This window comes from Apostichopus japonicus, chromosome 4 (assembly GCF_037975245.1).
Source record: "Apostichopus japonicus isolate 1M-3 chromosome 4, ASM3797524v1, whole genome shotgun sequence".
NCBI classification, from domain to species: Eukaryota; Metazoa; Echinodermata; class Holothuroidea; order Aspidochirotida; family Stichopodidae; genus Apostichopus; species Apostichopus japonicus.
In genome coordinates this window covers 23,933,566-23,959,997 of record NC_092564.1, presented here as the reverse complement: position 1 = coordinate 23,959,997, position 26,432 = coordinate 23,933,566, and the positions used below count along the sequence as shown (strand labels likewise).

General features: G+C 36.0%; 1 protein-coding gene across 11 annotated transcripts in view; it reads right to left on the bottom strand.

Annotated features, from left to right (window-relative positions):
- The window catches only part of LOC139966870 (unconventional myosin-Va-like), a 105,826-nt gene extending 85,340 nt beyond the window's left edge, over positions 1-20,486 (bottom strand). For 4 of the 11 annotated variants that reach the window (XM_071970309.1, XM_071970312.1, XM_071970319.1 and 1 more), the window contains exon 1: positions 2,161-2,447. In XM_071970309.1, the coding sequence (XP_071826410.1) occupies positions 2,161-2,226 (66 nt within the window). In that variant the 5' untranslated portion in view covers positions 2,227-2,447. Of the gene's footprint in view, positions 1-2,160; positions 2,449-20,282 lie in introns of those variants that run through there. The other 7 variants (XM_071970314.1, XM_071970315.1, XM_071970313.1 and 4 more) reach the window with 5 other exon arrangements.
- Positions 20,487-26,432: the final 5,946 nt, after the last annotated feature.

Below are 26,432 nucleotides of genomic sequence, written 5' to 3'. Positions count from 1 at the left end.
AACCACCAAGTATTATCATTGCCACCTATAGTATTAGAACCTACAGTATAGTAATACAGAAGGAATCTGTGATGTCATATATAGTAATGCCATAGGAAATATTCACGAACTGCCACAGTCTATAAAGAACCGACATACAGTAATACTGTACTGTAGGAAACAGGCTAAACAAATCTGACTCCTGGCCACAAACTTATACAGGTTAACTAGCTAATTGACAATTGTAACAACGCATGCAAATTTAGTGGCCAGAATTCAAAGGGATAGCCACAAAACAGTGCTAAAACGTTCTAATGTGTAGTTAGGTAGATGGGAAAGTGCAGATGTGGAGTGGGAGACAGGTAAGGGAGGAGCCAAGTAAATCAGAAATAACCCTCAGATGTGCTATTCCTATTGATTAAATTGCCACCACGCCTAAACAAAACTAAAACAGACCAAACTAATTGAATTACTGGTCAGCCTCGGAACAAAAAAATCAATCCAACCAACTGAATTATTATAACAGACCGTGTACACTGAAGATGGCCACAATTAAATGTGACCAGTCACCCAATATGACAAACTGCCATCAGAACCTCAGCCCAGGTTTCTGCTAAATACAATAAAGTCTAGCTCCCAGGCCAAAGAGTATGACATGTTATAGTGGAGGTACCACCATTGTAGAACTAATTTACATACCTCCAAAGGTCTCTTTAACCATCTAAAAGAACACCTCGAGGGTAAATAATGATCTGTGAGAATTGAAGCATTTCTGGGATTCCATCTACCAGAGACTATAAGTGTTATAATTTTACATGGCACATACTGATGCAGTACTGTATATATGACAGAGTAGGGCAAGGGGGGAAAAAAACTTCCAGAATTTAATTGCCACAAAAACAAAAAATACCATATTGAAAGCGATCCTACTGAATCAACATCCTAAATAAATCCAGCATAGATTTGTTTGCAGTTAGAGATTCATGGGATAAAACATGAAAACACAATGATTCATTGCCCTCTAAATAAATGCTAAGGATAGGCAATGTCGAGATAGCAATCACAGCATATGAAATGTTTAGATAATCACATATAAGAATGTTATCTTCAGTGTTATCAAACGTGATGAAACTTTAGTCCGACTATGTACACAAGGCTTAATATCTCTACTAAAGGTTAAAGAGGCATTTTGGTACGTAGTTTGATTCCATATTTTACCAATACAACATCAATTCCAAATAACCCAAAACAAGATGCCCAGTCGGCTAGCAGGGAGTGTGTAACTGAAGAGCTACTACAGTTTTAACAGCAAAGTGATTTACTAAGCAATTAGCACTGTTAAGTAGTACTATGCAATAGTTTAATATTCATGTACTGTATGCAGTAAGTTATTTACTAAGCAATTAGCACTGTTAAGTAGTACTATGCAATAGTTTGATATTCATGTACTGTATGCAGTAAGTTATTTACTAAGCAATTAGCACTGTTAAGTAGTCCTCTGCAATAGTTTAATAGTCATGTACTGCATACAGTAAGTTACTTCCAAAAGTTTTGGTTGACAACGAAAATTTACACTTATTAATCCTATTTTTAAGGTAAAGATATCACCAAAATATTTGTTGTATCAATAATTTTTTCACATTTAGAGTTTTAGAAAGAAATATTTTGAGACCAAGGAATTATGACTGTGCGTCTATGACCCATTCAACCAATGACAATTAAACTAACATAAATTTATCATCTGCTCTACAAACTACTTAACAAAACATTCGTTGCAGGGGACTTGACCTACAGTATAGACATTAGACAGAAATACATGTAAATCTGAGCCTAGAGCATTCCTTTCTGTATTAAAAGAAAACAGACATGGAATTCTGTCTGAAGATACTATAAGAAAATGAATTGGCAATGCCTATCAATGCATATATACTGCAGAGAAAAACAATAGTTGTAGTTGTTGTATTTCTTGTTATTGTCGTTTTTGTTATTTATGTTATCTTGTTTTTGTTATTGTTGCAGCTGTTTGATTCTTTAGTAAATCTCAATATGAAATTTGTGAGTGGAATCGTCATTTGCCTACAATATTCTAGCACATGTCTATAGCTACGCAGTATACAGCAAACAAGTTACTCAAGCTACTGTTGTTGGTGGGCCTTGTGCTGGTAGGGGGGGTTGTCTTACCTTGACGTAGAGTTTCGAATCGTTGGGAGTGTAATTAAACGGACGTCCGACCCAGTCTACACTCATGGTTAAAATCCATTCACGAAATCAAAATTTGTACAGATATTAATATCCTCCATTTAAAATGGTCACACCTCATTCCTGGTAGCACATAATCCTTAGAATGTGCACAAAACCACCTGTATAGCTGTCATGAAGATATGTAATGTATATATGTCAGGCAGTTAACTGTAAGGAGTAACCACTACTGTATAACGTATTCAGTCACACTATCTGGGTACACAGAAGCTGCAATTACTGTATGCACAGTATGTCACAGTAATAGAGATATATATATGCCATATACAGTAAACTGCTACGTGTAGGTTGGAGACTTTTGCATGCAACTGGATAAGTTGCTGGTATACTTGAAATACACAGCAATACTTAGGCATGAGTTCACTGCTCCTATCAGATAAGGATCATTAGATCTACTTGGAATAGGACACTTTAAGTAGTTACCAGGATGGACTCTTATCAAATTGGCTCAACTATGAAACAGAGGTAATATCTGACCGGATTGCGTTGGTGTTAATTCTCTGCATGTAAATATAGTTTGAGGGAGGTAAAAAATTACCTTGATTAGAAAGAATCTAAATTTTGTTATAAACTGTACACTTTTTGAGTAAAATGGGTCTTTGCGTCTATATGGAATTACTGCACATGGTTAAGTGTAAAGTTTGTGGGTACTTCCAGCCTGCTACTAACAATTCTCAGTTAGTACATGGACAATTTTACAACTCTAAATAATATAGACTACAATATCTATATGTTGCATAAAAAACAATTACCAAATCAATAATGTCCACAGGATTCATATTTTTGAAAATCGTTTTCATTTTTTCATGTTTTTAAGGAGTAACTTTAGCTGGAAGTGTCTACTTAAATGTCACATGAAATCATTTTAAGAGAATTTTTCCAAACACTAAGATAAACAATTTCTTATATATTGTCATGTGTTTATGTTGTGCATAAGTATAAAAAAGGATTAAATATATCGCAGTCTAGCTCAATTTATTTCAAAATTTCTGAGATTCTTATTTCAAATCAATAAGTTTGCAAGCAAAACACAACCAAGAAGTCTGAAAAAATGAACATGAAATAAAATATACAACAAGGAAATAGTTAGAGGAATGATTGAGGAGATTTGAATTCATTTCTCACACAACAATTAAAAATTAGTTTCCAAGGGGCCAATTAATACTTAAGACACAGTTTGCCTTTGACCCCACCACCAATTCATTTAAATCTGTAATATTAACGTAAATTTTAAAATTGGAAAAACATAATCAGTCACACTGCAACTAACTAGAACATCATCTTTCTTTCTTAATTATTTGAAGCAAAACTGCTGATATAAAATCAAATTTACAAATAAATCACTAAAGAAATTGTGCTCCTTAATCTGCCTTCACTTAAGCAGAAATGACAAGCAAAAATTTGATAGTCTTGGCATCAAAATTCCCATGTATACATCAAAGGATATGAACCCTTAAATTCTTCAAAAGTTCTTTTCCAACTAACAGAGGACTGTTGAAGATGACTAATGAAAACTGATGGCGCTCTTCCAAAACATTTGTCACTGTGCACACAAAATCAGAAATGACTGAAAATAGCTGTCATGGTATGGTTACAGGAAATGATAACATGGTTTTAGAGTAACCTACATCTCCCTGGTACCAACAATCTACATGCCTATCATTCAATTCTCTTTCTCTCCCCCACCACCCCCCCAACCCCCCACCCCCCTCCCAACACACACATACACATCCCTTCCTTTCCCTCTCTATTAAGAAAATAGATCAAGGTAGTTTAGTTGAACAAAACATGTAGCATTTGGTACAGGTAATGTGTGATCATTAGGTTATTATCCAATGTTTACATCAAGTTTGTTACATGTTATCATTTTCATACCTGTATGCCTATAAACATAGCAGTATGTGATCCAGCTAGACAGGTGATACAGAACGCATTATGAATTGTGCAGATGTATTTATAGATCAATTTTGCGTGATGCACATGACTACCGCATGGTGACCCCCCAGTGGGTCAAAGGGCATACAGTTCTAACAAGGTTACCAATAGCGTAACAATAGACAAATGGGAGCACATGTATGTAGATGAGACCGTGACAGAGACGAATGGAAGTAAATGTATAGCTTTTGAATGATTTATTTTAGTTTCATGATATTAGACACAGGTCAAAAACAGTGTGGTGTTTCTTTTGTCTCGTAGCATGTAAGAATTTCCTCATTTTCTAATTTCTAAGTAATTGACAATATCGATTTTATGTTTATTTATAATTTTATTTATTTATTATATTTTATTTATTTTTATTATTTTATATATAATACCGATTTTATTTATAATATCGACAATATTGATAACAAACAAAAATTAATTTTGGTACAATTTCTAGAACAAGATATCATCAAATCCAAAACAAAAATGTGTTTCATCAGCTTAACTGGTAAAAATTAATTTTAAATAATAAAGAAAATGTCAAAAATTATGAAACTTTGCAGATTATTTTTTTTTGGGGGGGGGGGCAAATGATTATTTTTATTTGAAAAAGTGTATGTCTGGATAACAAACTCTGATAGAATCATTTAAAGTTAGGTGATTGAAGTGCATATATGTCCTGATGAGACAATAAAGAAAGCAGCGATTTAAAATAGTTTAATCATTCACTGGTGAAAACTTTGGAGTGTACGTGTCTCAGTTTGATTATTAATAACGATCCTGGTTGGAGTCATTTCACTCTGAAAGGTTTGATAAGATTGCTGACCAAACAAAAAACACCGATTGTTTAATGATGTTTTGTTATTCCAAAGAACCAAATAGGTTTCTGTTCATATGCCAAGAGCAAAACCATTTTCACATTCCGCAATGTTACAACACACAGTATGTCATAGATGTACTGTGGAGAGATTGGCAAATGTTTTTACAGGAATGGTTATTTTAACTTTATTATTATCTTTTACAACATGATCTTTGCTTTAAATGAGTTTCAAATAGAGTAGCATCACCTTATTGGTATTCACTCTTTATCAGTACTTTGACAGCAAAGCTGCTATACAGTATATATATACCAGAGTACAGAAACACTGCACAAACAATACATTATATAGCAGCAGTTGTACCATTGATCACTGAACGTTACCCATTCAGTGCTCAATTAACAAATTTTCACAATGTATTTATTACCAGAAATTCCCATTCATAGATTCTCAGCACTAAAAAATGCCAATTGAACATCATTTTTCACCATACTTTTCCCAATTGACAACATCTACTGTACATAGAAACCCCTTGCTATTCATTGTAGCACGGCAGATTCCTACCGAAAGGTGTTGGGTAAGTGTAAACTTAACCCAACAAGGACAAGGAGTGTTAAAAACAGGGCAATATTCATGCAACAGATGTTAACAGTTCAAGCACCACACAATACCTGGACAGCTTATTCACTATAACAAGGAAAAAGGGTATATTTCCAACACTAATATTGACAGTGCACATTAAAACCATATATATACAGTATATGACACTGTTAGAAACTATCTCCACCCTCTCCTACCTGCCACATCATCATCCCCTTCAATAAAACTAATTTTAGAAAGCAACATTGTTTGATGGACATTGCCACATTAAGTGGCCACAGGATACACATTTACTGCACATTTCCTACATTCGTTTCATCATTATTTACCCCCCCCCCACACAACCCCAACCCTCTCCTTTCACACACACACACAGGCCAACAACCTATCTGGGATATGTCATTTCAGGGATAACACACATATGTAGGTCTACACATATTAAACTGACATGCAATTTTAAGGATATTTCCTTCTTAGTTACTATTTAACTGAAAATATACCAGGAAGTTACCGCATTTTCTTAGTACTAAGCATGTACTTGTATACTATCTACAGACCTTTAACAACCAGAGTAAACATCATGCATTCCAAGGTTTAAGGATCTCACAGGTCTTTGGGTAGTCTATCTTAATTGTCACTCACTCGCATAGGCGTAGGAGCCTAATTTGATTTGGGGGGGCTGTAACGACTTGCCCGAAAAATATAACCGAACTTTTTCATGCGCTCCGCGCGCATTCAATATGTTAATGTGCATATCATATAGGCATTCATCGGTTATAACATCACATGCCAATAACATACAATCATTTTCCGTGACATTATTACCTTTCCATATTGGTTAGAATTATTGGGGAAGTTGTTACAATAATAATGATCATAATAAAATAAGTTTAACCATTCAAAAACACATTGCAAATTATTTTTCTTTCAGGTGCCCGAAAAATTCTCAGCATATTGCCCGAATTTTCACAAACAATTTTGGTTGGGGGGCTGCATCCCCCCAGCCCCCCCCCCCTTCTGCCTTCTACGCCTATGCTCACTTGGTCAATGTTTGCAATCCTTCTTTCATGCTGTCTTTGAAGTCACCTTAACAGTCCCCTTACTGGGGTGAGGGGGGATGCAAAACTTACCGTGTTTGGAAATTTACGAGCGGCAAGCTATCCTGTCTCCTCACAACCTCAGCACTCTTGCTCTACCATGCCTCTTTTTTTTAACACGGAACACCCTCAGCAACCGGTCACTACCGGTCAATGACCTTCCTTCTCATCCAACCACCAAAAGTGCTTAAAGGTGTACAGTTTTATCGTTACGAGTTTATCTGTCTGAATTTAGCACCTTGGTTACTAATCAGACATCGTTCAGTGTCAACTGTACTGAACAGAACGATAAGCATCCTTTACGTTTGTTGTTTGTTTGTTTTTTTCTCGGATGGATTCTGGTTCTCAGGTTTTTCCATTGATAAAGGCACCTTCGGGATAGGTAGTTGTGAGAAGACATGTAAGCAAGGATAACAATAGACAGTAGACTTACTATCCCCCTTCTCCCCCCCCCCTCCCCTTCCCATTGTGAATACTTGATGAGGGAGGGTATTAAAACATGTTTTAAAGTATATATACTGTACAGACCTTAACACCACATGCTGTACTGTGAGTGACTGTACCTGTCTTTACAAGTTTATGCTAATAGGTATATCAACATCCATTGATCTAATGCAGTTCTATTGCTTTGCCTATTGCTGGGTAAACAAACAGTCTACAAAGATCTCAGAATCATTTACCATGCAACTACTGTATACATGCATAACACATTGTACTGACATATCTATAGGTAACGTTATATATACATACAGTACTGCACGAATAACTTGGTTGTCTGAGAAAATGGTGAATGCTATCAAATGGCCCCCTTGCAATTTTACATTGGATACCTGTAGAGTAATTACTGTAGACAATGATTTGACAGTTGATATGCTGCATACACACAATAATATCTCATTCACATCTTACAGTTTTACAATTCCTACAGGATGACTCAGTGTACTGAACACTGTAGTCTGTAGGTAAGAACTGACAGGTTTTAGACTTTCAATGCGACAAATGTTGTTTCATTTAACATCCTTCGGAGGTTTCTTGCTAATTTAAAGAGATGAAAGCACCTTTTCTCCTTTTATTAGTTTTTAGAAAACTTTATTACCATAGAACAAAGCTTTATCTTAATAATTAGGCTTGAAATATGGCATCCAAGTTGAGGCTAAATTTCAATATGCATGTATGCAAAATATTTTACATGTCAATATCCAGAAAACCAGAATGAATTCACACTATTTTGGTAGATGATGAAATAATGACATCCAATATCATTCTCTATGTACTTCAACTTATTTTAAGTAAATGTTTCTGTATTTCAACTTATTTTAAGCAACCCTCTTGGAAATTTATGCCCAATTGTTACAGATCTTTCGTAGGTACAGTATCAGCACTGCCCATTGAATTTTAAGTTTACACAGAAACATTACTTTACATAAACAGAACGGAACAGAATCTTTCTAAGGGAAACTAGGAAAGTATATCATGTGGCTTGAAGGGTGCAAAAGTCTCATATCTCATGGTTCCTCCAGACACTTCCCATTTCATAAATAAATAAAGTTGTAGAATACTGTAGTTTTTGTCAAATGAAAAGGGGTAAATGTGTGTCTTTAATTGTTTCAAATAACTCAAAACTACAGAAGCCATTGAAGGGGACATGCCAGATGTCGAGATACCGTGTTAGAATACCATGATGGCAAACTAGTAGTTTTGTCGAGATAACACATGTGGTATTCTAACACAGTTTCTTGATATCTCACATGTCCCCTTATGGCTTCTACACAAAAGGCATCTAGTTTCATTCTAACTAAGAAGGGGTCAAGGGTTACGAAGAAACAACTTTCAATTTTACTCTCTCAGAAAAGCTCATATAGTACCACTCAAGATTCTAGTCAAACACACAGAATAGGTATAGAGTAAAATGGGTGTGTGTACCATTGGCTGCTGACTAAGGGGTTATGTAGCATGTTTACATCACATGTAGGCTATATATGGACTAAATGTAAATAAAAACAGAGGTTCTCTTTTCTTAATTGCCATAAAAGACTTAACTGGTTCCTTTTTGTAAAGGAGGAAGGGAGCGAAGGGAAGATGAAGGGAAGGGAAGGTAAAGGAAGAGGAAAGGGAAGGGAGAAACGGAGGAAATGGGGATAAGAAGGTATAGGAGAGAGGAAGGGGGAGGAAGAGGAAAGAAGAGGAGAGAGGAAATGAGAGGAAACGAGAGGAGAGAGGAGAGAGGAGAGGGAGAGGAAGAGAGAATGGAAAATATATTGGGCAAGAAAATCAGGATGGATAATGGAGAGGCATAATGAACAGGTTAAATTTCATCTACTCAACATGGGAGGGCAAATCAAGATCCTAAAAGTGAGATTGACCCAAGATTCTGACCTTTAGATCATACTGTACCTTGTACTGGATCTCATATGACCTTTGACCTCCAGTATAAAGACTACTAGCAACAACCTTCTTGAAATATTTACATACAAAGTTTGAAGATCCATCAAAGCTTCCCTTTTTGAGCTTTGGTGTTTACAAACTTGCACAAGCATCACACATACACACCCACATCATGGTTGGAAGGTTATGATTTTTTTTTTAAACCTGTTTTACATATATCATTAGAGGGTTTTTCTTTATCATAGCACTATAAGAACTTATACGTAGATCCAATAAGAACACAATGAGATACACCACCCACTAAAACTAATGAACCATGCATGGATATCTGAGGAACATCAAACAAAGAAATAGAAAATGAAAGAACCTCTTGATATTTCTAAGGGCGCTTATATTCCCATTTCATTGTTATCTGCTAACGATAAGAAATGAACTCATGACTGGACAACGATACTTTATTGGTCAATCTACTTATCAAACTTAAATATCCCTTAATCATACACTTAATGCCAGATGAAGTTTCAGTTGCACCTTATACAAAAAGTCTGCAATGGAAAGTTCATTCAATAAGTAATATTAATAGGTTTTTAAGTACATTACAGTATGTGAGACAGAGAGATGTGTATACAGTATGTTAAATTGTTATCTGGCGACAGACATGAATAGGCACAGGAATAAAGTTAAAAATATATGAAACCAAGAATCCCATAAACCAGGAGCTTCATCTCAGTTATTCTGTTATTGAATAATATCAGCTTTATATCGCTGAAGTTTAACAACTGCATATTTTGTTTCATTTGTCTTTTGTCAATTTTTGTTTTGGTAATTTTATTTTGGTTTCATTAATTAAGAGCCTAAGCTATGTGTACATGGTTGTTTGAACATTGTATACCTTTAATGGTCTATGTGTGTTGTCCTGTTGATCCGTATCCTTGCCAGTGTGTAAGAATAGACTGAAACAGGTCAAAGAGAGGAGCCAAGAAACTTGTGGTAATCCATCATTGAATGAAACGCAACCATGAATTGCAATGAAACATGGTAGTGATGTTTAATGTTACCCATGTTCATACCAAGCACTGCTGCAAGCACAGTACTATTAACATGGTTGGAAAACTTTGCTGAATTTTCCACAAACATGTCTCGCTTGCTAAGCAGACAATCGAGTGCTTGATCCTGATACATGAATGTTCTTTAAATGAAAAAAATGTCTCCTGAATGTGTGCTGATGTCTTCTTCTTCTTTGTCAATATCCCCCAAATTCTTTTTCTGTTTTTCAATTTAACTTTTTTTTTTTTTGGTTTTTTGATTTATAATATAATGATAATAAATGAGACTTATATAGCGCCAAATCAGTAAACAAAAGTCACTGCTCAAGGCGCTTTACAAAGAAAGTAAATTAATTTACAAAGGAACAAGTGAAAAAATGTGTCTTAAGTAGACTCATGTTATTTTCTTGAGTGGTGATTTCCAGCAAGCACCATGAATTCTCATGCTGGTCCAAATGGTTGAAAATGTTTTCCTAAAGGTGGGTTTGAAACAGTTACATTAATCTCACACAGTTTGGTATAGTATTTACAAAGCAGGAATTAGGAAGCTCATAACTACCAAGTACTTTCACATATGAAAACAGTTTTGTTGACATTGAGATCTAACTACATCCCATTTGACACCTGACAGTTTGGTATGAATGGAAAGTGGAAATAATGGAAGGAAATCATGCAAACTATAACATATATGAAAACATTGAAAACAAAATAATATGACACTGTTAACCAAATACTGAAAAAAATACCTTACATGAGTTAACAGATACCTAAATATTGTTTTTAGTTTGGAATTATTCAAAGGGCCTGCTTTAGATACTACACTTTCATGCTCCCCAAAAATATTTGACAGCAGCAAAATCATGCCACAGAACAATAACAAACTTGATGTCCTTTTGAGTCAAACCAAAGCTGATGCTCTTATCAAGGCAAATTTGTCTTTGTAGTACAGCATTTTCGCTTTTATTTTACTTTTTTTGGTTATTACATATATTTCACCACACTGGGGTATTTATCTATATGTCTAAATGCCTGTTATATTTACTTGTTAATAACAGCATGGTGGTACTCTTGCAATTGTACCAGCTGGTATTGCTAGGCAGTCTATACCGTCACGTTCTGCTTTCGAATCCTGAAAATTATGAATTAAGTCAGTGGTTCTATAGAACATTAACTTTAACAGCACTTTGGTACAAATTATGCAAGTTAGATATTGTGCCATGCATTAGTGAAGGAACTATACAATTTAGATGCAGAACTGTGTACCTCTCTGGAGATGAAGTCGTTTGTTAATTTATTCTGTGAAAGATTGTACGGATTTAAATCAAAACAGTTGACATTTTCGGCTTCTTTGGATGCTGAACTAAAGACAAAAAGGGGAGGTGGTGCGTTCTAACTTATTCATATCATTTAACAATCATCAACAAGAATGTCCATTTAACGTCATAATTTAGCAGAATTAGGACCAGCAGGTGACCTTATTGAAATTCCTCAAAACTGAACTCCATGATTGAATCAGTGCATGCCATCAACTGTGGTTCCTTCTTGCACAGTATGCCCCACCCTCCCCAACCCCCCCCCCCTTCTACTGTATACCAAGCAAAGAAACATAGGGATGACAACTAATTGAAGGCTAGATCTAGCTCAGTTGTTAGACCACCAAACTTGTAATGCTGGGTTCACTGGTTTGAATCCTGTTCTAAACAAAAGTTTCTTCGCTTTTTTTCAAATTGTTTTACAATTTCAAGTTTTGTCAGTCATGCTTCTGCTGTTTGGTTCCTGTTAGAAAGAAAAGGCTTTTTTAGTACAAAGTATGCTATCTACTGAAGTGTCTAAAAGGCTGAGATTTTACTCTGGTACAAAAATAAACATTACTGTAGTCACAAGAAATGATCAATACAGAATCAAATCCTACTGTATGTGTTTCTACGTGTTTCTACTGTACGTTTATATGGAAATCTCACTGTTGCGCTAAAATGAGGAACCAGGAAAGAGAACTGTATTTTCTCTAATTCAATCAATTGTTAACAAGTACCAGTATGACAATTCCAGAGAGATATTGGTCAATATATCCCACATAAAAGTATTATCAATCACATGCCAATTAACACTTTTTCTGGGAAGTTAACATCATATTTTAGTGATTAACTCAAAAGATAACATATTGTGTGTATGAAGAATGTGACCAATGAAAATACAGTTTGTAAGGGAGGATCATATTGAAAGTATTGGAATTGATTTCCTTCTTGAACTACCATAAGTAACTTGATTCTTCTTTCAGAAGGCTGCAAACGAAATTGTCAAAAGGATCTAACAAAATCGAAAGTATGACAGAATTAAAGAAAACAACAGAACTACAGAGCTGTCTAGTTACTGTTAGCCAGTGAAAGAGAAGTTGTTCTTTCAATGTGTAGCATAGACCGGTCTAGAATTTAGCAACTCGGATCAAAGCTACACTTTCAAAGTAACAGCTTCCTTTTTCGTTGGCTGACTCTTCTGTTGTTCTGGTCTTTTGAGGTACAAGGAATGAAAATGATGTTCATGAATATCGTGTGCACGATCATAATGCTCACAAGAATGTCCAAAGCTGGATATTACTGAAAACAATAATTGAAACAAATTCTTTATTATTCTCTAAACAATTTTAGTTCAATAAAAAAGCTATACGTGTCCCATATATGGATTTCTGGTTATATATACTGTACTTTGGCAAAATTTTAATAAAAACATGTTTACGACAAAATTTATCGCTGAGAAAAGGTGGGTACTATTATTTTAACATTCTGATTGAGCCTGACCACACCTTACTGTGATTCACCAACATGCAATTGCTTTTATAGTCTATTTAGTCTATATATACTGTACAGTGCGTGTATGCCTCCCAGTCCAGCTGTAACTACAGTGACACCTATCAAACTGCAACCTTGAAATAACATCATTACTGGTTGGAATCTGCAATATCCACAGAAGTGCTCTAGTATCGTGCAATACATACACTATAAATATTATTGTTTTAAAATTGTAATCATGAAAACCGCACCATTAAATACAGTCTCATCAGAATTGAGATGTATACATTAGTTGTATAAGCATAGAGTGAGTAACAGGTAAGAATTACTTGGGGAGGTTTCCTGTGCAAAGTGTTTACACGCCGTATTTTGTGATCAGCGGATTTCAGTTTCATCATATAATTTATCCATTATCACATAGCAAGTGCTATGCAAAATAGGTAAACTGCTATGCAAATGCAAAGACTTATGTAGATAGGAACCACACAGTAGTATGTTTTGACATAACACTAAAATATTGGAGACTTCAATAGTACTGCTTACACACAATTTGAACAATAAGTTATTTCCCGTTTTATGAATATTAAACATTTGATGAATTACTGACACAACTAAGATTAGTATTTAGTAATAACTTAGCACTGTTGTAACCAATTGCCAGTTTTGCACAGAATTTTGCTATTGTCTGTATGCAAAACCTATCCTTTAATAATATACAATAGTTTTAAGCAAGGTACAGCATATAATCAACATGATCACCATACAATGCAGCTTTTTGTAGTGGAATTTGACCATTTTGTTATCATTTCAGTGCTAATAATGAAGTCAAAGTTGGAAAATTTTGAAATTTTCCAATTTGAATTTTCATATGTACAGTAATGAATAAAATATGACAAAACTGTCAAGGCAAATGAAATGTTGAGAACCAAATGGATTGGAACTAACAACTGCTACTCCCTCTGGAGATAAAATACTTGAAGTGTTGAAGTTGGATTGAATATATATTAAAACTATTTCGAGAAATTCTCAGTATATATATATGGCAGAGGTGCTGAACAAACACAAAAAAGTGGCCTAACTTAAAACCAAGAATAAATTTAGTTTCAAGTTTCATTTCTATAGTGATGATACATATATATCAACATCTCAAACAACAACATATCCATCCATACAGTACTACAGTACTTCTACCTCACAATCGCTAATTATAGATGGAGCTACAGTACTACAGCTCTACAGTAGATGTGACCATTTCTGATAAACTGATTCCCTGAACTTAAATACTGGCCCTATCTCCATTCATTTTGGATTTCAAATGTTCAAGGGATTTTGGAAAACAGAAACTATCCACAGCACTTGATACAAACCCTCTGTCGTTAAATATTACTATAAGATAGTTCCATTTCTTATGAGGGAATTTCACTTTAACACTGTAGCATTAAGTGCTCTTCAGATCCCTTGTCATGACAGAACCACCTTGAAAAAAGGGTTAAATGACCAATTTTTTTTTTTTTTGGGGGGGGGGGCAAAGTTCTTGTAATTGAGTAAACTCTCTTCTTGTATAGCATTGTAAACAGTACAATAACAATAATTTCCAACACAAAGCAATTTCAAAGCTCCTTGATTGTTCTTAATCAGTGAGCGCCTGAGCGGTTACAAAAGGGTGAATGCAAGCAGAAAATGGACGTACTGTATACAGAGTACGGCCCTTGCTGCATAGTCAAAACTAGTGTTTGAATATACAGAGCTGTAAGTTCATTGTGTAATTCCCAGCTGGGATACTGTCACAGCTGTTTGGTCGCAGTGATTAACATACATGTAACTTCCCATGTGCAGCTTCTAGGTGATCAACCGATTAGCAAGTCAGCAATGCATAGCGTTTGAGGTATTATCCAAAAGTTGGTTATATATTGCCACTATGAGTTAACCACTCTAGTAGGTATATTAATAGTCATACACCCACCAAAGATTGATATGCACCCTTGCAGGATGGGTGGTATTTTCCAAACAGTGTCTGAAGATATGAACTTCATTAACATAATGACCTTTGACATTTATGTTACATAATATGATCTAAACATTGACAGCAATTATTTCCTAAATTTTTGTAAAACGTTCAGCCATTTGGTCACTTGGGCATGTACACAATAGCCAAAAGAAGTGTCTTGGCTGATATTGAACTCTCACCTAAGAGGGTAAAAACCTGCAAAAATTGTACCAAGTGTGTAAAAAGCATTAGTTTTCAGATTTTGGCCATTTCACATGGTTTGGGCATCACATCAAATGGTTATATTTTTCAGATCTTTACCACTTTGACGAGAAAAACTAAGTGTGCAAAACAGTAATTATCATATTTTTTTTCCAAAATATTAATGAATATGTCTCTTCTACACCTCCATAGAAGTGAGAAGTGGATTTGAATTGAATTTGTTAACCCAAGTAGCTATGATCTTGACTTCAATTTTTTGTCTGAACACTTGAGACCAGCTCTACGTATATCTGATCTACTGTAGTAGGCTCCGTTCCTCTCCTCCCTCCTCTCCTTCACATCCCACAGTAAACCATTTATCATGTATGTATTAGTTTGCACACAAGAAGACAACGCCAGGCACGGGTGCCAAAGTCAGATTTACCACTTATTTGGCGATCTTGTTTATCGATTCGTGGACAGGAGGTCAACTGATGGCCATGAGTAATTGTTACTAATTTGAATTTACTCAACTATGTCTGATACAAATTGACCTAAACTGGTCGCAAACTGACAAACTGCAACATGTATTGTTTGTCTTTCAAAACGATTAGACTACACAAATAATGGAAACTTAATACGTTCATCCAGGTCCAAGCAAATGCTATGACAGCAATGTACAGTACTGTAGCATGTCATCCTTTCAAAACCATTGCACAATCCACTTCAAACAACATCATGCTTAAGAAAACTTTCTCCTCACAAAGTTGTTTCTCATCAGCCTTTCATTAAATACCTTCATGTTACTGTAGACTCTCTTTGAGTATATACTATCAACAGTGTACTGATGTAACTATGGTGAACGGTGAAGTTTAATTAGCACTCGTACATGGTGTAAACAGCTATAAATATCATCATTCTATCAAGAATACTCTCAAACAGGAAGTTACTGTTTGGGAAAGCAGTCAAAGCACCTTCACAAAGTTCAACAGTTTCCAATTAATGTTCTAGGTTTTCATACCAACTGTTATGTTAAGATAACTGCAGGAAATGTGTTTCAATTTCAAAGTTATAGGAAGTCTGTAGTATCATTCAGTTCTATACTAAACTTGTTTCCTCTTATTTACAAAGAGGGATTTATTTTTGACACAAAAATCCCAATAACATCAAGTGGATTTTAAAGACAAATAGTTGTCATTCTAAGTACTGAGTTATCTGAGATCACATTTATTATCCTTACAGCCAAGATGGTTGTTTTGCAGCATAATGTCTCGACACTCTTCCGACAAATATATTATATAAGATTATGAGCGAAGATTTTATCGTCACAACAGATGTTAAATACAGTACATGGAGTACTGTAGATCATACTGTAGTATGGCATTTCTCGACTTTAAAAGCAAATAAAAACATTTACAGTAATGTAGCCTCTATATATCTAGCGGTCTATTTTCATAGCAAGTGTACCCTAGTTAATGTCTAGCCTATTTCCATACAAGATCTGGGCAGTATTTATGATCATGAGTCATGACCAAGTTATATAATGTGGCTCATGTAAAAGCTAGTCAGAACAAACTATTTCAACAAGTACATATTAAAAGTTGAGGTACTGACCAATACACTACTTAAATCAGTGAACAACAAATGTCTGTGCTAATTTGCCAGAAGACATGTATCATTTTGGCTGGATGATATATTTCGTAAAGTTGATTGGAAGAGTGTGCATACCAGTTCATGAACTGACAACCAGTATTTAAGTAGTATTCAATGGAGTGTACCATTTTAGACATGGAGCTATATACCTCAGTCACACTGCACTGTAATCTATTGTACCATCAATACTGGACTGTGCGTATGTATTTGCACAGGTGAAATTTTTTTTTTACATTACTTGTTCTATAGTTTTGGAGAAACAAACTGTGAGTCAAAAATTGCAATATCTTGACCCTGACTGTATCACAGGTGGTGGTATGGAAAGTCTTTATTGGTAGATGTTCTTTTAAACGCTCAACTTTAGAATTTCCTCAAAGTGCAACACTTTGATATATTACTCTGTGCATGATTGAATGAATTTCAAAAAAATAAATAAGTTAACAAAAAATCAAGTTTTCATTCAATTGCCTGATGACATCATTCACTCAGCTGTTGCCAGATCTATGCATTCACAAAATATTGAAAAATTCAAATCTTTACTATGCAAAATGCTGTAAGGATGCAGTTTTCCAGCTAATTTGCTAAGCAATCAGTTTTCAAGGCAGCAGAAGGTCCTTTTTATTTATAATGAGTGAAAGAAAGACACTGATGGGAAGTTCACTGATGAGTTATAACTTAGCTACAGTAAGTCCTCTTCTTTACTTCTTTGTACAGTATGGTGTTAATGTACAGTTTACTAGAGCTAGATTTGGGAGTCATATCACACATGCACCTACTGTACTCCTCACTAACTATATAGAGTATATTATCCTGATTGTGTATAAAGCGAACTCCCACTTCATTCTATTGGCTTCAAACTACAATCAATTTAGTGATCAAATATGACCTATTGTACAGTAGACTGGTGATAAAACCTGAACTTTGACCAGGAATGATGCTGAGAACATTAATCACAAGATACTGTGTGTACACTGATCAATTCCATGGCAATATCCTGCAACTAACCTTTATGTATGTATTGACATGTAGCAAAATATATGCAGTATATATATGGAATGAGTACTGTAGTGCCTATAAACACACCCTCTTCAAATATTACTCAGTGGTACACACATTGATGGCTTTCATACAATGTTGTTTGCTAAGAATTAATGCGTATCTTCTACAGAAACTTACAGGATGAGTGTCATTGGTAAAAACTTTGATACCGAGAAATATGGATGTGGCCTTGGTGAAATACTTTGGTGACCTTACCGTCAGTCAATTGAGAGTTAGAGGAAATTAGTGGACTAATATTTTCCTGATTGGTTGATAGGTAGAAAGAATGTGTGTTGCTAAAATACACTTGTTGTAATTGACTCTATTAAAGGGTGTGAAAATGACTTTACAAGAATCCCCCCAACACTTGATGTCAATGTAGATTCCTTAGTACAGTTAAATCTGTTTTTGAAAAGTTGGTACAATACATCAGCTGTACCACGGGTCAAGGGTCATCCTCGATGATAATTCAATTTAAAAGTAATAACTAATATATGTAGCTTCAATTACTGATTACAAATTATAAGCTAACAGAGATTGAATTAATCCATCATAAAATAATCCACTTTGAAGTAATGGAAAATATTTAAAAAATAGTTATCAGCTCTGTATCTGGGTAAAATATTGAACATAAACGTATGAACATTCACTCTTTGAATTTTCTCATAAGTTACAAGATCCAAACATTGTCATAAAGAAAATATGTTGACCTGTACAATTTTTATAACTTATCCCACTTTTCTTTTCAATAAGCCAATTCTCAGGAACATTAAATAATAGGTCAATAGCTAAATCGGTAACAGTAGAAAACTTTTCAGTGGTAGACATTCACATATTACTACACTCTCTGCACTGATGTATTTGGAAGTTTTCTGAAACTGCCGTGCAGTTATCTTACTTCTGGTCCGCCTGCCTCGTTGCTATAACTATGTAAATAACAAATGTATATCATTGTGATTTAATGGCAGAAATAAACGAAACGAAACGACCGACTAGGATACAGGTTCTCGTCTCACAACATCAAATGACAACATGTTGCAAACAAACCACAGAGACAGACAGGATAAATTTATTTAAATGCAAACTTGTTAAAAGTGAGTTAACTGCAGAAAATGGGACATTTAAATGTCTTTTATCTTTCAAAACCAACATAGAAAAAGATTTTTTTTTTCCAGATCATGACAACTAAGATAGATATCCACAGGTTGACTTCTTAAGAAATATTGTGGGTTGATATAACATTGCAATGAATGATTATCTGTTGACCTGTGCAGCAAGAGAGCCTACACAGAAATACAACATAGATACAGATTTATCCCTTTTTGGGATTCCTAGGAAATCTATCAGGTATTGACTTTTTTCTTTCTTTTCCAACTTGGTGTTCAAAATGTTAACAATCCACAGTCATTCAAAGTAATGTTTTAATACTGTACTCATAAAAGGGAGTCATAACACACTCTGCAAGACAGTTTTACACTCAAGAATCCCATTTGCTAACATTTTCAAAAGGCTTCTCAAGAAAGTATGTCCTTTTCATTGCTTATTTACCATATAACTTCAAGGCTATTTCTGGCTATTAATTTGGGGTTGCACATTGAGAAAAACATTTGAAGGCTATTCTGAAATTACTCTCCATCAGCCCAGATTCTGATAAGCATTCCATAATTGGAATTATAAATTGTTTTTGTTAGTGTATTAATTGAATCTTGAAATGTGCAAAGGCTGGATAACTTAAGGTTTGCATTCAACCGATTCAACACAAATTTTCTGCTCAAATGCATGACCAGTCACCTGTGCCACTCAAACATGTATACCACTGATGTGACCAGAATACCAGAGCTGCAAGCCGGCACGATGTAATGCAACGGTTGATGAGGGATCACATTCTTTACTTACCAGAATCACTCAACACAAATTATTTCATAACGTGGAGAAAATTCAGATTGATGGTTTTTGATTTCTGTGTTCTGATTTGACACAATTTGCCTATCCTGCAGTACTACTATTAGGCCTACATCATTCATGTAAACAAAGGTTTAAATATCAGGTTCAAACAAATTTATCACAACCGCAGTATGAAAATCCAAGAATCTGCCTCATGGATGATAACAAGTGATTGGACGAATAATAGGCATACTTCAAGATTCAATCCCTATCATCATTCAGTCATCCGTATTTAATTACTGCTAAGGGCCGCCCTAAGTTAGACTGAGCCTAAGTGTGCAGCCTAGCAAAATAAGAATGTAAGAATTGGTAGGAATTCCACAACTATTCATAAGGTTGGGTGAGTTTTCTCGTGCACGTCTTGAAAGACCTAACGTAGACCTTCCTGATTGTTGTATCAATAATTTAATGCTAATCTAAATAATAAACCCATCGAAAAATAATAAACAATTAATTTATGACATAAACCTGTCATATAGTGCCAGACGACACTTAACAGATTCCGTTCACACGATCAATCAACACCCACCATGTACATGATTATTTCTAGCTTGATATATTCTTACCTTGCAGTATAATTCATGCGTTGTCATGTTGCTTCAAAATCCGAAAAAGGAGTCGACATTTATATCATTTTACTTCATCCAAAGTTAATAACTTTTACCCTTAGCACGTTTACTTGTGCCAATAATTTGACGGTACAGTTGGAGGAAACAGAAAACTCCGACTCTCCAATCGTACACTCGTCAATATAAAAAAAAAAACTCCGTTGGTAGTATGATGAGGGTAGTTGTTTAAAAAACCTACCTGAGTTACACTACTGCTTGACTATTATACGTTGCAACATATATGCTAGATTTACCGACGTAAGACGCTAGTAAGTACAGCCTCGCCCCCTCAGCAGTGTCAATGAGGTCGGACCGAGATTGAGGATCACATTACGAGCGAAGCCGTAATTACGAGTCATTGTCTGGATCGGCGGAGCTAGGGAGAAGAGACACGGGTCAAGTTTCCAAGTTTTTATAAAACTTCAATTATGTTCTTTTCATAAAAACGAAGTGTCAAATTTAGTTAATCAATGTATGGCTCCTTTTCCAGCGATTGTAATTAAAACGAGCGCAGTTGTTCAGATTATACAAAATTATGTTAAACAAGTGTGGTTTTGTTGGAAAGCATCCAGTTTTCAATCTGACATTTTTGGTACATACTGCATGGGATGTACAGAGAGAGGATCTATTTTGTCCGGGTATTGTGTGGATTCAGTGTGGTTTGCCCTTCAGTTCAAAGTCACATGTCCCAACTTGCCCCTCGAAATTTTGCACGCCTTCTCAGATGGGACACTCTTCTGACGCCTCTGGGTTAGTGCAAATTTCATCAGAAGAAAGACCAGATGATGTCGATCTGAAAGCAAAAGCTGTCAAGAGTGATCAAAATGCCGGGTTTGCATAGTAGCGCACATGTAACAAGTTGCGTTTGGAAAAAAGAGGGCGCTATGCTGGTTTAAAAAGTTTTAAAATCAAAGCCGTACACTAATCTCAACATTTATTTTACATTATTTTTGTATATAGGGGACAAATGAAAGATGTCCACATATTCTACAGAACACCTAACTTTCACTATTACACTTTTGACAATATTTGTATACAGTGTTGAGGTTACTAAACGCACCATTAATAAAGCAAAGTTTTGTTTGTTTGATTGATTGGAAATAAAATGAGAGAGTTCATGAGCAGGGATTGGTATTTTCAAAGTTTCAATTTCCAATAGTTATCGTCTACTTCTATACCATCCTCTCACATCGTCTTACCCTTCCATCCCCTACCTCCGGCAGTGGTTTACGGCAATACTTCCTTCTCTCAAATTACTCGAAGACGTTAATTTCGAGGTACCACAGGAAGGAGAATTGCTATGAAATTTGAACAAGAATGACGACCATGAGCAACGAAAACTTAACAACGACAGATATATAACCGGTATGAACTAACTAAAAGGAGCCATTCCTCGCTCATAATAGTAATGTTTATTGTGATATTGTATATATGCAAGCGTTAAATGTGTGTCCGTTGAACTTGAAGTCTCTGCATGTTTAAAAAGTAGTAGGCTCAGCCATGTCAATCAGTATGAATACTGAGGTCAATGCGACGATAATCTACCGAGTTCGGCCTGATGAGGTGTGTGTGGGGGGGGGGGGGGTCAGGGCTATATGGGATACATGGTTAACTGAACAGCAGTATTCTCATTTTCATGATATATACTTAAAGGAAATAGAGTTTTTAAAAGGTTCCCCCGATAACATAATTGACCTCTGCTAGCCGTGCACGCCGCCCGGGCGCGAATATTTTTTTCCCAAACTGAACTGACACTGAAATTATTTCCTCGATTCTGATTGGTTATCAGCGAGCACGTGATATACTTTAGTTTTCAACATGGATCCTCCATAATCTGTCGATATCAGTATGATCAACACAATCAAATTCAAGATATTAACATTAGCAACTTTCCAGAACTTTTAGTAGGTATATTTGAACGAAAGTATAGAGTGAAGCAACTATTCCCAACTACTGCGCCCATTATAGGCAGTCCTCGTTCGTTTGTTTACTCGCTTGACTCCGCTCTACGCAACACATACATGTAATGTAGCCTATTGTACTGTGTATAGTATACAACACAATAACACACAGTGCATTTGTAATTGTATACATGTAGCCGATGTACATATGTACCGTGGTGTTTGGTTGCGATACTTTTAGTTTTATAATCATAAATTCAAAATGTATTCAGTCAATGAATCATGATAGGCCTATTCGAATATGTAGTGGCCATGAAGACGCGCGAGCGAGTGTGTGTCAGCCAGTGAGTGTACACAAACATGGCATTTGACGATATGTCTGTGTCTTTTGACTTGTTAACTAGTTGTATATAGCATTATAACCTATACGTACGTAACCACATATGTTTACCTGCACAATTAGTTCTTATACATGGTGACATAGTAGGCCTGCATTAACCGTATATACGTATTCGTACTAGTTCGTACGAGATCTCAAATTCACTAATATAGGCCCTACCGCCCTTGCAGTAGCTCTTGATAACTGGAAGCCTCACATTGTATCTACATGTAGGCACACTTAGGCCTACATACTTTAACTTAGCCTGTATATGGCGTACACACGTATTTTTGACATGATGCGGCCCATGAGGATTGGTATGATCAACACTAACAGTGTCACATACATTCATTCATAAACGCCGACTACCATTCCGGTTTTGATCAGCCAATCAGAATCGAGGAAATAATTTCAGTGTCAGTTCAGTTTGGGAAAAAAATATTCGCCGCCCGGGCCGCGAATATTTTTTTCCCAAACTGAACTGACACTGAAATTATTTCCTCGATTCTGATTGGCTGATCAAAACCGGAATGGTAGTCGGCGTTTATGAATGAATGTATGTGACACTGTTAGTGTTGATCATACCAATCCTCATGGGCCGCATCATGTCAAAAATACGTGTGTACGCCATATACAGGCTAAGTTAAAGTATGTAGGCCTAAGTGTGCCTACATGTAGATACAATGTGAGGCTTCCAGTTATCAAGAGCTACTGCAAGGGCGGTAGGGCCTATATTAGTGAATTTGAGATCTCGTACGAACTAGTACGAATACGTATATACGGTTAATGCAGGCCTACTATGTCACCATGTATAAGAACTAATTGTGCAGGTAAACATATGTGGTTACGTACGTATAGGTTATAATGCTATATACAACTAGTTAACAAGTCAAAAGACACAGACATATCGTCAAATGCCATGTTTGTGTACACTCACTGGCTGACACACACTCGCTCGCGCGTCTTCATGGCCACTACATATTCGAATAGGCCTATCATGATTCATTGACTGAATACATTTTGAATTTATGATTATAAAACTAAAAGTATCGCAACCAAACACCACGGTACATATGTACATCGGCTACATGTATACAATTACAAATGCACTGTGTGTTATTGTGTTGTATACTATACACAGTACAATAGGCTACATTACATGTATGTGTTGCGTAGAGCGGAGTCAAGCGAGTAAACAAACGAACGAGGACTGCCTATAATGGGCGCAGTAGTTGGGAATAGTTGCTTCACTCTATACTTTCGTTCAAATATACCTACTAAAAGTTCTGGAAAGTTGCTAATGTTAATATCTTGAATTTGATTGTGTTGATCATACTGATATCGACAGATTATGGAGGATCCATGTTGAAAACTAAAGTATATCACGTGCTCGCTGATAACCAATCAGAATCGAGGAAATAATTTCAGTGTCAGTTCAGTTTGGGAAAAAAATATTCGCGCCCGGGCCTGGCTCTCGCAGACCTTGTTAATGGTTGATGATTATACACGTGAGTATAGTGTAATTGTAACCTGAGAATGTAGTATCACGTATCATTCAAAACATGTTCCGTATATATAGTATGCATTAATTTATGCTACATACAAACTTGAGAGGATGTATGTAATTACACATTCGCCTTACCTTGTACCAGACACTGCATGTGTAACTGGTCAAGTCGTTTCATGGAAGCAGTTATTTCATAATGAAATCTGACAGGTAGAAGACTTATTGAAAATGATGTATTAACAAATGAGTCTTCTGCCATCAAGTCAGTGGCGGCGGAACCGGGGGGGCTTGGGGGGGCTCAGCCCCCCCAATAAAAAAGTTGAGGGGGCAAATGCATGATAAGCCCCCCCAATATTTACCAAGGCTCCGAAACGTGCATCTGCCCATTTTTCAATGCATACTTGTCGATCTGTCCGATGCACACGTATACTCTATAGGTGTAATAATTTTAGTAATTGCTGGGGGACCCTCGGCCCGTCCCCTGGCTATAGACCACATCGTCACCCCAACCGCGTCTTCACGCTCCGTGAAAAGTGGAAGCAGTGAGTGTGAGACCCGGTAAGCGTAACACAACTTCGTCTTAGGCCAATGACTTGCCTCATTTCAGCCAGTTCTCCAACATCCCCTTACTTAGTGGCGGAGCGTCCATATATACAGTCAGGGGGCGGATGCCCCCCCCCCCCCTGACGGACTCAAATGGACTGCTGGCGCCCTTTTCAGCTTTTCACTACTTTTTACTTATTCGCGATTTTTGACTATATTATTGCGCTCTCATATACCTATTGACATTTGTCATATTCTGTTAGTGTAATTTTCCGACAAAATGGCGACGACACCTATTTATTCTCCGTTTATCTGCAAATTAGCAAGGCCCCGGAAAGGGTCATTTCCTGCAATCTAGGGAGTATCTTTACTCAAAAATTTTCTGTACGCTCCGCGCCAAAGCGCCCCTACAGACAATTCTTGCCCTCCCTGACCAATACTCTAGCTCCGCCACTGCCCTTACTACACTCAAAAACATCTTTGCGAGTACACTACGAGTAATAGCTACTCTCTTAAAAAAACCATCGAATATACAAATTACAATGTTTTTACAGACTTTTACGTGCAATCTGAGAAATTGCAGGCTTGAGACCCATATTTTAGGGCTAGGTATTCGCAGCATAAAACACTCGGAAAGTACCGTTTCCGGCCATCTGGGGGTTTGAAAAAACCCAAAATTTTTTTGTACGCTCCGCGCCAACCGATGGTGGCGCTCCGCTTAGATAGTCTCCAGAGCTGATAGTCTCCACACATTAGCCCCCCCAATAATTTTTCCGTTCCGCCGCGCCTGCATCAAGTTATATATAACTTGCAAAAATAGGTTGTTAGTTCGGATCTGTGCTGTCTTTTAAGGTAAACATTGATACTTTCTTTACTAAGAGTGTTCGTATTTAATGGGGTTAATGGGGTTGATATATATATATATATATATATATATATATATATATATATATATATATATATATATATATATATATATGTATATATATATGTATATATATATATGTATATATATATATGTATATATATATATGTATATATATATATATATATATATATATATATATATATATATATATATATATATATATATATATATATATATATATATATATATATATATAAATATTGCGTGTATTCCTGTGGTGGGGTTTACTATGCTTGTGCTTTCCATGGGGCATGTGCCCTTCTTGTCCCTTTAACCCCTATTCGGTTCAAAGTATAAATTATTAAAGAACGGTATTAACAAGAGTTTATTAAGACTATCCGTGCACCTTCTCTGAGGCTTTGCCGACGAACAGATAAAGATGGCTGAATTGTGGGTCATATTAGTGGCATACATCTGTAGGAGGGAGCGGGTAGGAAAGTTTCAGGGGTGGAATGTTGACCAATTGACATCCGTTTTTAAGCTGACACAAATATTCAAAAGTAGCCTTGTTATCATAGCACAATCTTGGGTCTGGACTTGGCAGGCTCGGAAGGATGCTTGATCTGTCAATAGACCAGGTTGCAGTACAAAACCAGTATTGACATTGTGACGGCTTATCTGGCAATTTTAAAGTTTCTACTTGAAGCACGGTCATATTTTATGGCAAACTTAAGGCGAATTTCAACGTTTTAGCTCAAAATTTCGACATCGCATCTCATAAGTAGAACGTTGTATGCAAGGGCGGCGGAAGCACTTTTAATCTGGGGGGGGGGGGGGCACCGACATCAAAGGGCACTTTGCAGAAATTCGATTGGACTGATGCAGCCTTATATTTAGTACCCTTAATAAC